General features: G+C 37.8%; 1 protein-coding gene across 3 annotated transcripts in view; it reads right to left on the bottom strand.

Moving 5' to 3' along the window:
- The window catches only part of ryr3 (ryanodine receptor 3), a 324,483-nt gene that overhangs the window by 93,675 nt on the left and 214,245 nt on the right, over nucleotides 1-16,563 (bottom strand). For all 3 annotated transcript variants that reach the window (XM_055640726.1, XM_055640727.1, XM_055640728.1), the window contains 8 exons: nucleotides 14,959-15,034; nucleotides 13,489-13,612; nucleotides 9,048-9,163; nucleotides 7,611-7,675; nucleotides 4,766-4,887; nucleotides 3,692-3,741; nucleotides 1,917-1,977; nucleotides 1,553-1,791 (listed from right to left, as the gene is read on the bottom strand). In XM_055640726.1, the coding sequence (XP_055496701.1) occupies nucleotides 1,553-1,791; nucleotides 1,917-1,977; nucleotides 3,692-3,741; nucleotides 4,766-4,887; nucleotides 7,611-7,675; nucleotides 9,048-9,163; nucleotides 13,489-13,612; nucleotides 14,959-15,034 (853 nt within the window). The remainder of the gene's footprint in view (nucleotides 1-1,552; nucleotides 1,792-1,916; nucleotides 1,978-3,691; nucleotides 3,742-4,765; nucleotides 4,888-7,610; nucleotides 7,676-9,047; nucleotides 9,164-13,488; nucleotides 13,613-14,958; nucleotides 15,035-16,563) is intronic.

Here is a 16,563-nt window from a genome sequence, read left to right as displayed (position 1 = left end):
CTTGACCGGAAACATCACCCACTCCTTCTATCCAGATATGCTGCTTGTGCCGCTGAGTTACTCCAGAATTTGGTGTCTATCTTCGGTCTAAACCAGCATCTGCAGTTTTTTCCTACACACTTCAGCACTCTTTCTATCTGTGTTGCTATTTACAAGGAATGATGAACTTGAATGCCAAGGTCATTACTGCATTCTTACTCTTAATTTGCTTCCCAACATTTGTCAATTTGCACTTGTCAGGATTAAATTTTAACTGTCAACATTCTGCCCAACTTTCCATCCAAACTATATTTGGTGTGGCCTTTGACAATCGTATTCAATGTCCACAACACAACTATTTTTTATGTCATCCGTAACTTTACTGATCATACTTTCTCCATTCATATCCAAGTAATTTATACATATCACAAACAGCAAAGTTGCAAAAATTCTTGACAAGTAGGGGGCAAAAAATAGAGTAGGTAGGGGAAAAATTGAAGGTTTATGGTTATATGTAGGGCAACCATGATCTTACAAAATGGTGCTGCAGGCTTGAGGACCGGGTGGCCTACTCCCACTTCACTTTCCATGCTCCAAACATAAATGTGCAGGACTTGCTTTAAAAATAATGTCAGGAGACATAGTGTTGTTAATGTGCAAGTTACTGAGCAGCATTTGGCATGAAAGACCTATTTAATGAAAAGTGCATGAGAAATTTCTGAATGATTCATGTTGAGCTTTGCAAAATCTTCAATGTTTTTTGCAGATTTCATACCATTTGGTGTATTCACATTTTTATTGCATATAAAAACATTACAGAGATTTGTCTTGCCTTAACAGTGCAATAACCTCTTCACAGCTTGTCAATTGTGACTGAGTGCTAATCAATCACTCTGACCCAGAAAGGGAACAGATAAAATGCTGCCAGGAAGTGGATATTTGTTGTACATTTTTCAAATGTATAATTTACCAAGTTTTTCTACCTTGTTTTCTACCCACTTTGTACATTATTTTTTAATCCAACCTAAATTTCCCTCCGTTTATTTTTCTATCTACATCTCCTTCTTTGGTTTCCATCTTGTTTGTTAAATCTCAATGGCCTAGATATGCTCCTCATCATGTTCTGCCTAAATGTCCATATCCTGAAACATTAACACCCTCATAAATGCTGCACAACATAAACATTTTCTCATTCCATAAATGCTGCTCAACAGTCTTAGCATTAGCAGCAGTTTTAGTTTTCATTTCAGATTTCCAGCATAACCAGTATTCAGCTATTCACTGACCAAATTGTTCACAGTTTCCCGTCCCACTGCTCTCTCTTTGTTACTATCAGCTTACTTTTCCAGCAACTCACAGCCCCAAATAATTTTGAGCAGAACAGTGGGAGAAAGCCTAATGAACCAGAAACATTTACCCCTCTAAAATGCCAGACTACCATTCTAAATGCTCTCTCTTTCTCAACACAGGCTAACGGTTGTAAATTTAAAAAATGTGAAGTCAACTTAAAGTCCACACAAGGTCATGAAGTCGTGCTTGTGTTCACACAAAGTTGGCGGACCAGGATACTTACAGATTATGTTAGTGCCAAACTGATGCTGACCAATGTGGTCAAATAATGAAGTTAGTACAGGCAGTAGAACTATGGTTGTGTAATTGATATTCTGTGTGACTCCCTTCAGTTGAGATCTTGAATGTGTGAATTTCCCCAGTTTCAGATTTTCCAGTGTTTTTTCTAGATCTTCTGCTGCATTTTCAAAGAACGAACGTATGCCAGCTTTTACCAGCTCCGAGCCAGACTTCATAACAGTCCTGGAATGCACAAATGTCAAAATGCATTAAAAGCATATTTCCAATAAGAGGGCAAACCAAGTTTTGCTTAATACATTTATAAGAAATGAATAATGTAAAATGTGATTAAAAAATCCTAACGTTACCTGGGGTCAAGTGTACGTGCCAAGATATGTAAACAGTTCACGATTGTTCCAGAATCAGTGCCTTTAGAATAAAATAAATGCAAATTTGTAGGTTAATTGGTTTCTGTAAATATTGCTCTTTGTGTGTAGGGAATGGATACAAAAGTGGGATAACATTGAACTAGTGTGAACAGTGATCGATGGTCAGTCTCTCTCTAAATTACGAGTAAGAAAATACCTTAAGCTTTATTAATTTATGCAAGTACTACTGTTATTTTAAATGTCAATTCCCCAATCAGGACTTGGATGTTGGGAGGCTGTCTTTAACCTAATTTCAAATAGGCAAGAATACTACAGCTCACCAGTCTATCTCAGTGTCAGTCGGTTAATGCCATATTCTTAAATTGTGAATAGTAAGAGCTAATGAACTGGATGAAGGCGAACAGGAAATCCACTGGCTTTCACAATGCTGTCCAGCAAGTCATACCTGGGAAAAACACTGAGGTAATACTTGACATGTGGCCTGGCAAGTGTGGCCATGGAGTTTAGGTACAGGTTCTCACCTGCTTCCCAAAGTTCAATAAAAGTCAAAATCTTTTGGAGCCAGTTTGGGACTCTTACGCCACTCTTAAAAGCTGCTCGTTGGACGATACAAATAAGTAAAGCACATACATTTGTTTTTCTATATCTGACATATCCTACAATAATGGGATACTAATAATTATGCTTTTAGCATGTCAAACACAAATCTACAAACACAAATCTACAAACTCATTTACAGGATCATCTAAATATGTCAAAACTTTTTGATAGTAATGGGATGACTACCAATCAGGAAGCATACTTAATATTATATATGCAGGCGGATAAAAATTCTGTGGTCTTGTTATCCAAGATTATTTGGGTGGTCCCTCTTTCTGACTGCAGGCATAAAGTGCTGAAGCCCGAGTAGTTTAATTAATCTGCTTCGATATCCAGAAATGAGCAACTTTTATTCTGAAAGTTATACTTTTACAATGCAGATGTCATATCCAAAATATGAAGATAGTTTGGTCCAAAAGGTGCAAGAGCTGGATTACTTTGAATATCATCTACTTGTTTTCTTTAAAGGTACGCAAATTTAATATTTTTTTATGGATTATATTCACATTCAAATAGAACACTGAGCACATTTTACTCTATTGTAAGGAACTTATCCTTTGGATCAGTTTTGCAAATGCACAGAGTGTGTTCAGTTTACTTGGCATATTCAAGTCAAAATGCAAGTCAATACACAGCATAAATATAAATGACAAGCTGGGTTGGATTACTACCATGGTCATATTTTCTATAAACACATTTTATATAATGTAGGAAGAAGGAGGTTGTTGGCTGCTATTCCCTTTTTCCTGGAGATCTGTTGTGCAGTCTTCGGGAAATGGTGGATGATGGAAAATATATTAGGTTAGTTTAGTTTATTGTTTAGTTTAGCTTATTGACACATGTACTGAGGTACAGTGAAAAGCTTTTGTTGCATGCTAACTAGTCAGCAGAAAGACAATACATTACTACAACTGAGCTATCTAAAGGTACAGCCACAGGTACAGATACATGATAAAGCTATTCAAATGAACCTAGGGATTTGGTAATAAAAATAACATAACACATACCAATTTAGCAATAGGATGGGCTGCAACCAATTCACACTAAGCACCAGCTCCACTAATGTGTCTACAGGACTGATCTTTAGATAGTCTGGCCTTAATGCGATTGAGAAACTATGCAGATTTAGAAAGACTGGAATGCAGGCTGCTTACCAAAGAGTGAGATCCTGTGTCTGACCAGGGCTGCAAGTTTGCAGAAAATACTAGATCAGGAAAGAGCAGAAAAGGAACATAGGTGATGGAAAGGTATGATTGCAGAAATATCTTCTTTTTGAGCCATTAATGACAAGAACAATAATATTCAATTTAGATGCTCAAACGTGGCTACTTAAAAAAAAGCCTCACTTTCATGAAATTAAGAAGAAAGCAATAATATTGGGAAAATACTTAATATGATTCAAGCTGAAGATTCCCAAATTTGGATTCATTAATTTTTTGATCAACATCGGCTTTCTCTAATAATAGAACAATTTTAGATCTGGTCAACATTTTGTACACTTGAACATTATTGCCATTTCACAACATGGATGAGATAGAGTCAAAGAATCACCCTTTAATTTAGAATGTAGTCATATTCCAAGGCAAATCTTTCAACCTGGAGCAATGATGTAGCTTTCCCAGATTAGATGTTAACTAAAAACACATCACAGAGATTAGTTTATTGTCATACATACCAGGGTGCAATGAAACTCATTATTATTCCATTATTTTGCCAGCCAGAGCGGATGGCACAATAATGCAGTTCCAGTGACCCAGATTCAATCATGACCTCTGGGGCTGGTTGTTTGGAGATTTCACATTCTCCCTGTGAGTTACTCCAGCACTATGTGTCTCCCTGTAACCATGTGGGTTTCCTCCCATGGTAAATGTGTCCCAATTATGCAAGTGAATAGTAGAACCAGGGGGGAACTGGTGGGAAAGTTGGGAGAATAAAATAGGTTTAGTATAACTTGTTACTTGATGGCTGATACACTATCCATAGGCTGAAGGGACTGGTTTGTGCTGTATTATTCTATTTCAATTCCATCAACTTAAAAAAAAGTTCACATGTTTTTTGGCTCCTCCTAATTCCCTTCTGAAGAAAGTTGTCTATTACAAATTTATCTTATTGTTCCCTGCTCAGTTCATTTCTTCTCCATTCCCTTAATTAATAATCTTTCACATGGACCTTTTTCAAAAACTTTTACAAAGAGAAGGTCAGCATGTCAAACCACAGCTTTGCCACACCTTGCCAACATTTCCTTTTCTTTGTTGGATGCATATCCACTGCTGCTGAGACTCTTGGTCGGAGAAGATAAGAAGTACATATAGTGATTCTTGAAATACTCGTCAATCAGTGGAAGTAGAATCTGGCAAAGAAATAGTAAAAATATTATTTTAACTGAGCAATAATTCTTAATTTCTTGCATTTTGTTCAAACTTCAATGCACCAAAACTTGTCTATCGACCCTTGATGAAATGTATTGTCAACAATGATAAATTCTGAACAATACCTTTTAGTTGATACAATACTTTAGTATGGGTTGACTGAGTTTAGAAAATAAATGATAGCAAGTACTAAAGAAAGTCATAAAATGCTGGCATAACTCAATGTATCTCAGCATCAGTCTGAAAAAAGGCCCGACCCAAAACTTCACCTATTCATGTTTTTCCAAAGATGCTGCCTGACCCGCTGAGTTCCTTCAACACTTTACGTCTTCCTTTGTAAACCAGCACCTGCAGTTCCTTGTTTCTACTAAAGAATGTCAATGGTTTTCGACATTAATACAATTTAGCAAGCTTAGTTTAATTGGTGTGCAATAGGAAACCAATTGTGCAACCATTCACATGGTGTATTGAAATTCATTACATTTTGAGGTTGAAATGTATCATAATAATTAAAATGTAAAATCACTTAAATTTCACTGCTGATTTCTTAAGATGCCTTTGCATTTTAAATCCTGTAAAGCACTCTTAAAAATCGAATTACTGCTTGTAATGTCAGAATCATGACGGCCAATTTGTGCACATAAAGAGCTCTCTGATGGCAGGCAATATGCCTGGTGATGTTGACTGAGGGACATCACAGATAATCCCCCTTCTTTTTTTCTCATAAAGCTTTTAGTTCATCTGAGAGGCAAGCAGAATTTTGTTTTTTTACATCTCACCCAAAATATGACATTTTTGAAAATGCAATCATTTCTCCAGTGTGGTTCACAATCTTCCTTCTCAAAGTTGGTAGTCCATGAACTGAGTTACAGTTAAAACTATATATTTTTTTTAAACACATATTATGCTGAATCTGGAGTTATTGGAGTTATGACTGGTAGAGGATGAGTTCTTATTAGGCAGTCCCTCATTTATATCAAGTGGTTGGAATGGCAATTCACCAACCACATGCAAACTGCTTTTATCCCTCAATATTCAAAGCATTTTTATGACCAGGTAGGCCATTGCACCGGACTTATGCTCCATGCTTTATCAGACTCAAACTATAGAAAACGTTCTCCATTTGGATCAATATGAATCCAGCTATGAAGTTGTATTTTAATTTATCATTTGTTGTCATGTCTGCAGCATAATACATGTTTTCATTTGAACTGGAAGTAGTTTAGGTCCTCTCATCTGGGATATTGTCCTAAACGTTTGCTTTGTTACATTCCTCAGTGTTCAAAAGACTCCAGAATTTCTATCAAACTTTTAAAAAAAAGGATCTTCTACATCTGCTCTTACTCAATCTGTTCCACCTTATTTGAAGTGTCTTGGAATAAAAGTGCTTTTGGATTACAGTGTACAATTCTGGTCACCACACTACCGGTAGGAGGTCGTAGCCATAGAGTGCAGAAAAGATTCCCCAGGATGTTGAAACAAGGAACTGCAGATGCTGGTTTACAAAAGACACCAAGGCTGGAGTAGCTCAGCAGGTCAGGCAACATCTCAGAAGAAGATGGATATGCAATGTTTAGTGTCAGGACCTTTCTTCAGACTGAGTCCGAAGACAGGCCCCGACCCAAAACATTGTTTATCCATGTTCTTTCAATATACTGCCTGACCCGCTGAGCTACTCCAGCCTTTGTGTCTTCCGTCACCAGATGTTCCCTGGAATGGAGGAAGGTAGTTATAAGGAGAGATCAGGGAGATTGAATTTATTCTCACTGGAATGCAGTAAGGTGAGGTGTAACCTTGGAGATGTTTAGAAAATAATGGGGGTATACATTGGATTGATATTCAGAGTCTTGTTCCCAGGGGAGAGAAAAAATCCAAACCTTGAGTGCTACATTGTTGAAGGTCAAGCAATCTTATAGGCTTCTGTATGTCAGTAATCGTATGAGCTTCTGTATGTCAGTGAACATAACTGCAAGCTTAAATTTCAAATGGATGAGTCAATTTGTGCAAAGTGCTACTGTAAATTGAATCAAAGTTCTTGTGATTTTTTTTATAAGTTGTCTATAGTGACACAGAATCAATGTGATTGACTTGGATAAAATGCCAAGTCAATCACTGCTTGCCCTGCTGTAACTAATTGGGATCAATCTCATAGATTTTATTCATGCAATTATTCCCAAGATGCTTTTTCACTGGAAAAATAATCTTGCTGATCTCAGGAGACTCAGTCTCACTTTCTTTCAGTTTTGTTTACTGCTGTGACTTTGCTGTTGTTTTTCAGTTAAATGTTCTGCCACAACTCTAACTCAATGGCTGATGCACTGATGCCTCAATTTGTTCTGGATAAGAATTACTGTCACCAGCTGTAAACAAAAAAATATTCAGTGAATGTGTAGGAAAGAACTGCAGATGCTGGTTTAAATTGAAGGTAGACACAAAATGCTGGAGTAACTAAGCGGGACAGGCAGCATCTCTGGAGAGAAGGAATGGGTGACGTTTCGGGTCGAGGCCCTTCTTCAGACTGAAGAGACCTGGGTTAGATCCCTTGAGACCTTCAATATTCAGTGAATGTTCCCTTTTGAGTAACTGGATATTCATTGTTAATAATAATTGGCGACAAGTTGCTAGATTTTGACAACACTGAAAATGCAATATATCCATTGAGAAAACAGGAATTTATTTTGTAACCCTCTGAAGCGTTACCAACCTTGGCAAAAAACTTTATCTCTCGCTCGTGAGATTTGTCTGCTTTACCACTACTAACAATGGCCTCTGTCAATACAAAAATAAATAATTTAGTCACAATGAGATATTAAGCAAAGATTAAAAAGTTATAGTCCAAGTGAATCAGATTCAGGCAAATTTTGAAATACATAAAACAAAGCTCAAACTCTTCAACAATAAAATAAATTACATGCATTAGTCCAAATAATTTTGCTTCTTATGAATAGATATTCTGCGAGTATTAATGAAAGCAGGGCACTGCCCTTAGGAATTGGTTCAAATGCTTCTGCAAGATTTTTTGTTCAACAGTTGTTGAGTTCTCAGTTGCTTGTCTGGCATTGTTTAAAAAAAAAATGGAGGAGGCGTCTGCCCCAGTGGATCTTTTCAAATTGGGTAATGCTTAGAAACTATCCAGAGCCTGAAAACAATTGTTGTTCATGCCGGAGCAAGCTGCAATCTTGCATGTCTAGGATATCAAATCTTTAACAAATAAAGTGGTCTTATTTTTCCCCAACAATGAATAATCTTCAAATTATGATAATGTTCATGCAAAATGTAATTTCATTGGTGAAAAATTAATTATGGAAAATAATTTGGAATCTTTTGTGCTTTGGGTTGAAAGAGGAATTTTCTGTCTATTCTCAGTGAAGCAAAGTGGGGAAAGGTTCAGTTTAAAAAATAAAGTCTTCAACACAAATAATTCACATGCAAATATTTCGTGCAATACTTGATTAAATGCTGTATTAAAAGTGTAGCAACAACTATTTCAAAACAAACATAAATGCCAGTGGGTGTAAAGTGATTTAAGGGAAAAAACCAAACAGGTTCAGAGTAAAGACAGGAGATACAATCTTAACACCACCTACTCGCAGGAAAGCCCACAGGTGAACGATACAAATCTACCACAGCTGCCTGCTTTCAAATGTAATCTGCAATGACGACCAGGCAGTAAGAACATCCACTACAAGTAGAATATTTTTTACATACATGTCTGATCCCTCTCACATCATCAACAAAGGCAGACTAAACTTTTCAATTTATTTGCCAGAAAAAAGTCAACACTATCAAATTCTCTCAACAATTATGTTTTTTTCCTTTCATACTAATTGTGGTATAAGTGGGACAAGAATATTCTTCTGAATGCAGGATGAAAAGTTAAGTTTCCTTTGTGACAGGTGAGAGGCTGACCAACCAGAATTGTGATGGCCAAGTGTTACCACTGCCTTGCCACGGGACCTAGACCTGCTTACAAGTTCCATACACCATCTTGATTCAGAGTTGTGATATATTTCTGTAAATATACTCGGTGATAATTTTTTTAATGAATATTTCACCTGTAGACTGCAACAACAAAGAATAAGCAGCAGTTTTGTTTGAAAATGAGTGGTAAGGAAAAATGATCTAGAATGATACCACGTACCTAAATGTGCTATAAATTCCTGTGCCGAGTCAACACATTTAAGCACTTTTACCAGGAATTTGTAAGCAAATCGCTTCTCAAAAGACGAGGAATCTAATTCCATGTCCTTCAGGCCTCTGTAAAAATATCATAAACACCAAAGTTTTAAGATATGCTTTAAACAAATTAAACAAAAAAGTATTATTGTTTTCAACATCATACAAACTCTATGCTTAACACTAAATTACTCATAAGAGAAGACACAGAGTTCTGGAGTAGCTCAGTGGATTAGGCAGCATCTCAAGAGAACATGGATTATCCATGTTCTCCTTAGGTGTTGCCTAACTCACTGAGTTACTCCAACATCATGTGTCTTATTTTGCAGTTCCTTGTTTCTACTAATGTTTTCACATTGGCTAAGTAATGTCTTTATCACCTGTATAAAGATCTGCAGACTGTAATAATAAGAACATAAAAAAATAGGAGCAGAATTAGATCACTCATTCCCTGAACCTTTTCTGCCATTCAATAAGATCATGTTTGATCTGACCTTGGTCCAAAAATCTATCATGGGTTTCAATCTATTCAATGATTCAGCTTTTGCAGCTTGAGGGTTGAAAATCCAAAGATTCACAATACCCAGAGAATAATATTTTCCTCTCATTCTGTAGTTATGTCCCATGTCTTGCTTCAGCATTGAATTTATGACTCAGTTCTATAAATTGGTGTGGACCTGAGAGTTGAAAACCTATGAAATGAGCATTTCTACTGTAATTACTTAAATGTGCTATAAATCCGTGAGCCAATTAAACATCTCAGTATTGGCCAATCTTCCACAGAATTCTTTTGTGCTTCAATAAAATCATCTTTTATTTTAAATTCTATTATCCGTCTAAAATAATTGTTTTATGCCAGGAATCCTTTAACCATCTTCTAACATAAGTATATTAGTGTTACAAGGGAACAGGTTCAAGGATCAGACCAGTAGAACAGAAACAGGCTCACTCCTCTGTTTAGTTACAAATCAGATTTATTGGCAAGAGAGAGACCAAAAACAATAATTGTCTCGTTATGTGCGGGGTCCGTTTTACAGCAGCACACCTCCCTCTCCCTCTGCCTCCGTCCACGGCGCTGATCGCGTCCCTGCTCTGAACCCTTCTCATACATTAACTAATTTATGGGAATAATCCAGAAGATGCAGGATCGTTTCTTTCCAAAGAGGAAGAGAGATTCTAAGGGGAGTAACAGGCGACCGTGGCTGACAAGGGAAGTCAAGGACAGTATGAAAATAAACGAGAAGTATAACATAGCAAAGATGAGTGGGAAGCCAGAGGATTTGACAACCTTTAACGATCAACAAAAGGTAACTAAAAAGGTAATACGGGGAAAAGAGATGAATTATGAAGGTAAGCTAACCAAGAATATAAAGGAGGACAGTAAAAGCTTATTTAGGTACGTGAAGAGGAAAAAAATAGTTAAGACAAATGTGGGTCCCTTGTGGACAGAAACAGGGTTATTTATTATGGGGAACAAGGAAATGGCAGACGAGTTGAACAGGTACTTTGGATCTGTCGTCACTAAGAAAAACGCAAACAATCTCCCAGATGTACTAGAGGACCTTGGGTGATGGAGGAACTGAAGGGAATTCACATTAGTTAGGAAATGGTGTTGGGATGACTGATGGGACTGAAGGCTGATAAATCCCCAGGGCCTGATGGTCTGCATCCCAAGGTTCTCAAGGAGGTGGCTCTAGAAATAATAATAATAATAATAATAACTTTATTTGTTAAGCACCTTAAAAACAACCAAAGCTGACCAAAGTGCTGTACAGAAAAAAGAAAACAAGCAAGACATCATAAAACAGGCAGAACAACAGAACATACAACTAACACGAGGCGCATAAATTACATACAAAAATCCAAACAATAAATTAAAAAAAATAAAACACGAGTACGAACAACGCAGCAAAACCAAGCAAATAAAGTTAATAAACAATTCAACACCTCACTGGTCTACAAAGGCCATGGAGAATAGATATGTCTTCAGGAGTGATTTAAAAACAGCTAGAGAAGGGGCCTGTTTAACGTGCAGAGGCAATTCATTCCACAATCTCGGAGCCGACACAGCAAAGGCACGGTCCCCTCTGAGCTTCCGCTTAGTCTTTGGCTCAATCAGGAGCAGCTGATCATCTGACCTGAGAGAGCGGGAGGGCGAATAAGGGTGAAGAAGCTCAGATAGGTAGGACGGGGCAAGACCACTTAGGGATTTAAAAGTAAATAAAAGAATTTTAAAACGAATCCTATACTGAATAGGCAGCCAGTGGAGAGAGGCCAAAAGGTGAGAAACATGATCATGCTTTCGTGTGCCAGTCAAGAGACGAACAGCTGCATTCTGTACCATCTGGAGACGGGCGATGTATGAAAATCATGCAATGTTCTATAGATTCTGGATCAGTTCCTGTGGATTGGAGGGTAGGTTATGTTATCCCACTTTTTAAGTGGAGGGAGAGAGAAAGCAGGTAATTATGGACCAGTTAGCCTGACATTGGAGGTGGGGAAGATGCTGGAGTCGATTATTAAAGATATAATAGCATTTGGATAGCAGTAACAGGATCGGTCCAAGTCAGCATGGATTTACAAAGGGGAAATCATGCTTGACAAATCTTCTGGAATTTTTTGAGGATGTAATAAGTAAAATGGACAAGGGAGAGTCAGTGGATTTAGTTGACCTAGACTTTCAGAAGGCCTTTGATAAGGTCCCAAAGAGATTAGTGGGCAAAATTAGAGTATATGGTATTGGGGGTAGAGTATTCACATGGATAGAAAATTGGTTGGTAGACAGGAAACAAAGAGTAGGGATTAACGGGTCCCTTTCAGAATGGCAGGCAGTGACAAGTGGGGTGCAACAAGGCTCGGTGCTGGGACCGCAGTTATATACAATATACATTAATGATTTTGATGACGGATTTAGAAGTAACATTAGCCAAATTTGCAGATGACACAAAGCTGGGTGGCAGTGTGAACTGTGAAGAGGGTGCTATAAGGATGCAGGGTGACTTGGACAGGTTGGGTGAGTGGGCAGATGCATGGCAGATGCAGTATAATGTGGATAAATGTGACGTTATCCACTTTGGTGGCAAGAACAGGAAGGCAGATTATTATCTGAATGGTGTCATGTTAGGAAAAGGGGAAGTACAACGAGTCCTGGGTGTCCTTGTACATCAGTCACTGAAGTAAGCATGCAGGAACAGCAGGCAGTGAAGAAAGCTAATGGCAAGTTGGCCTTCATAAAGAGAGTAGTTGAGTAGAGGAGCAAAGAGGTCCTTCTGCAGTTGTACAGGGGCCTGGTGAGACCACACCTGGAGTATTGTGTGCAGTTTTGGTCTCCTAATTTGAGGAAGGACATTCTTGCTATTGAGGGAGTTCACATGGTTAATTCCCGGGATGGTGGGACTGGCATATAATGAAAGAATGGAGCGACTGGGCTTGTATTTACTGAAATTTAGAAGGAAGAGAGTGGATCTTATAGAAACATATAAATTTATTAAGGGATTGGACATGCTAGATGCAGGAAACATGTTCCCGATGTTGAGAGAGTCCAGAACCAGGGGCCACAGTTTAATAACTGTGCCAGAACTAGGCCATTTAGAACTGAGATGAGGAAAAACTTTTTCACCCAGAAAGTTGTCAATTTGTGGAATTATCTACCTCAGAAGGCAGTGGAGGCCGATTCACGGGATGCATTAAAAAGAGAGTTAGATAGAGCTCTTGGGGCTAGCGGAATCAAGGGAGAAGGCAGGAACGGGGTACTGATTGTGGATGATCAGCCATGAGCACATTGAATGGCTGTGCTGCTTCAAAGAGCCAAATGGCCAACTCCTGCACCTATTGTCTATGTATTTATGGCTTACAGGCAGAAATCAGCTGTTGAAATAATCGCTGTTAAGTACTGACCAATAGCGCCGCTCCCAAATTCAAACAACAACCAATGGCAGGGGCCTGCATCCGAGTGAGCCCCCCCCTTGGAAACAAAGCGCTATCAGCCGCAGACTTGGCACGTAAAGCAATACACATCGTGCTACCGGCCGCAGACTTAGAGCGCAAAGGTAATACCGCTGGCTTAGCGCATGGAGTATTAAACAAAGCACTACCGGCCACAGCGTGTGGGATTTAAATATAGCACTACCGCCACAGCGCAATGCAGCTAAGGGACAGTTCGGGCAAAATCCTCGTATTATAATTCGTGCTTAAATAAGTATCAAACTATTCACAGTGGTCGAGGTGTGGTATTGTCAATGTCCTGCACAGCAGTAATAAGACTTCCTTACTTTCATGCTCAATATCCCCTGCAACAAAGACCAACATTCTAATTGCTATTGCAACTACTTACTGTACCGACATCCTAACGTTATGTATTTCATGTATGAGGATACTTGCTGAGTTGTATCAAACTAATCCATTACCTAGAGATTGCATAACCATTCACTTGGAGGAACTTGAATAACTCATGAGCCTTATCACGATCCCGGGCCTTCTCCTTGGCAGTCAAGGTATCATAAGGCATCAGAGAGGTTTGGCTGCCTCCACCTAGTACAGTTTAGAAACAAATTGGTTAATTTGGATTAATAAGATAACTTTCATAACTTATTTGTCAAGGATCAGTTAGCAAAGAGCATCCTCCTTCCAAAAACATTATTCACAGATATACAATGAGATTATAGTTAGAACAAAAATAAGTATGGACTTTTAAGAAAAATGGTGTTCATTTGCATAGGATCTTACAAAAATCTAAAATGTCCCAAATAGCTTTACAGTTAATTAGACATTTTGGAAGGGTAGTTGCTATCCTGCCATAAAAAGGGGAGTAATTATAAAACAGAAATACAGCAATAAATTATATGGTCAAAAATGAGCTGGGGGAACTTTAAGGTCCACTCAAGATGTTAAAAATATCACTTGAATCATATTTCCATGAACAGCACTGTAGAGAGACAATGTGAATCTGGGGGTTATGAAGAATTGAGATGTATCAGTTTATTTTCCATATTTTTGAGTAATGTGTGAACAACTGCTGTAATTTTTCTAGATATTCCCAACAAATCCCATGAGCAAGATATTTAACTTGCTGCAGCAATGAGGTCAGCATCCACAACTGCATTACAACCACCAAAGCAAATTTTAATTATATATATTTGCTTCTAAGAATGTCACTAATGGAATAGTTATGTATGGTGTTCCATTATTGAACTTTTGGATACACTTTAGTTATTGAAAAACAAATGGAGTTTTGTCACTAAGCAAAAATACTTGGCTGAAGATTTAGATATTAAATTATAACCACTGAAAGATTCAGAGGGATCTGGGCCTAACGTGGGCTGATGGGACTAGTGTAAATGGGCCATCCTGGTCAGCATGGACAAGTTGGACCAAAGGGCCTGTTTTTTATGCTGTATGACCCCACGACACAGTCCTATTTTAATGTCATGCAATGTCTTGAATTATTTGGCACAAAACAAACTGCTGGCACTCACACTTAAAAGCCCCAAATTAGTCTTCACTTCAAAAATTCAGTTCTGTCTGTCAATTTTAACAAATTTTGAAACCAGAATATAATTCACAGCCGTAACTGCATGTTTGACATGGTGAATGATGGCAAATCTCCAACTCCACTTTCACCATTATACAAAATGATGAAATGGGGTGTTGTCATTGGCACCCCAATACATAAAGACATATAAAACAATACATATAAAACATATACAATACACATAAAACAATTCCAAAGCTTTAGCTGCAAGGTCATCAACCTTAAACTACAATTAAGTTTCTGGCTTCATAGATATCCTATGAGTTGCTGAGTGTTTTCACAATTTTTGTTGTTACTCAGATTTTCAGCATCTGCTGTTTTTGCTTTGCAAGATTCCCAGACTCACCTTTGCTTTCTAATTCGATTTTCCTCTTTTTTGCCCAAATATTATAATAGTTCTCTGCCAAGAGCTCTGCCATTGCCTGGATGAGAAACCAACAGCCACAGATTTTCATTGCATTAATTATTAATTTTGATGCAAAAGCAGATTGATAATTTAATACATGTCGTTCAAGAGAGATAAAAAATAAAAGTCAAATCTATTCCCTAAATTATACTGTAACAGCTTGTTGCTCTTCCGAAGAAGCAACATGATTAAAATGCATATGTACATCATCCTGTGCATGTGTGAGTATGTGTGAAACAGTGTGCATCTGTGCACGTACACTTAATTTTGTGAGGAAATGTTGATAAGCACCAAGCATTCATGCCATTGTTTACCTGGCTAAATGTCAGGATACATGTGCAAACATGATAAATCCTTCCCAGCTCGGGTGTTTGACTCTGCACAGTTCAGATCCATTTATTTTGATGAAAAACGGTTGAAAGGGATTAATTAAAGGTTGCCTACTTCATGGTTTAAAAACCAGTTTGAGATGATTTACATTTATTTTAAAAGGTCCAATAATATAATTTCAAGCATTCAAATCTTATGTACATATTCAAACAGATTGGTCTTCAGTTAGAATTATTGATCTTAACCTGGACTGAAAACTGGTAAATAGATACACACTGACATTACCAATGAGAACTTCTCCCATCCTATAGTACTAATTGAGGTTGAGGTCAATACAGTGATGAATGGAAGTTCACATGTATTATGTTTATAATGAAGAGATACACTGAATAATATTCCACACAGATCAAAATTGGAATCGTTTAGTTTGGAACAGCCAGTTCTGGCATTCATCCCCATAACCCACTTCTATATACAACACGGATGGCCAATAGGCAAAAGCCAAAGTAATTTAGCCAGCCTTAACATTCATTCTAATTCGACTTCACATCATAACACTGACTCCTTTGCATTGTGATAAACACAAAATGCAAATTCCGATGAACAATTTGCAACATTCATTAATTTATTGGGATTGGAATTTATTGGGCATCTTTGGTTGAGAATAAAATACAGGAATTTGTAAGAAAAGAGTTAATTACTTTGGAAATGTTCCATCAAACATCCAAGTTAGAAAACAATAGTGGATGAACCCTTACTTACTGTGAAGAATGATATTTAACATGAACATAGAAATATAGAAACAGAAAATAGGTGCCGGAGTAGGCCATTCGGCCCAGCACTGCCATTCAATATGATCATGGCTGATCATCCAAAATCAGTACCCCGTTCCTGCTTTTTTCCCCCATATCCCTTGATTCCGTTAACCATATAACCATATAACAATTACAGCACGGAAACAGGCCATCTCGGCCCTACAAGTCCGTGCCGAACAAATTTTTTTCCCCTTAGTCCCACCTGCCTGCACTCATACCATAACCCTACATTCCCTTCTCATCCATATGCCTATCCAATTTATTTTTAAATGATACCAATGAACCTGCCTCCACCACTTCCACTGGGAGCTCATTCCACACTGCTACCACTCTCTGCGTAAAGAAGTTCCCCCTCATATTACCCCTAAACTTCTGTCCCTTAATTCTGAAGTCATGTCCT

The sequence above is a fragment of the Leucoraja erinacea genome, chromosome 9, assembly GCF_028641065.1.
Source record: "Leucoraja erinacea ecotype New England chromosome 9, Leri_hhj_1, whole genome shotgun sequence".
NCBI classification, from domain to species: domain Eukaryota; kingdom Metazoa; phylum Chordata; class Chondrichthyes; order Rajiformes; family Rajidae; genus Leucoraja; species Leucoraja erinaceus.
Note: the sequence above shows the minus strand (reverse complement) of the source record. Positions and strands in the feature narration are given on the sequence as shown.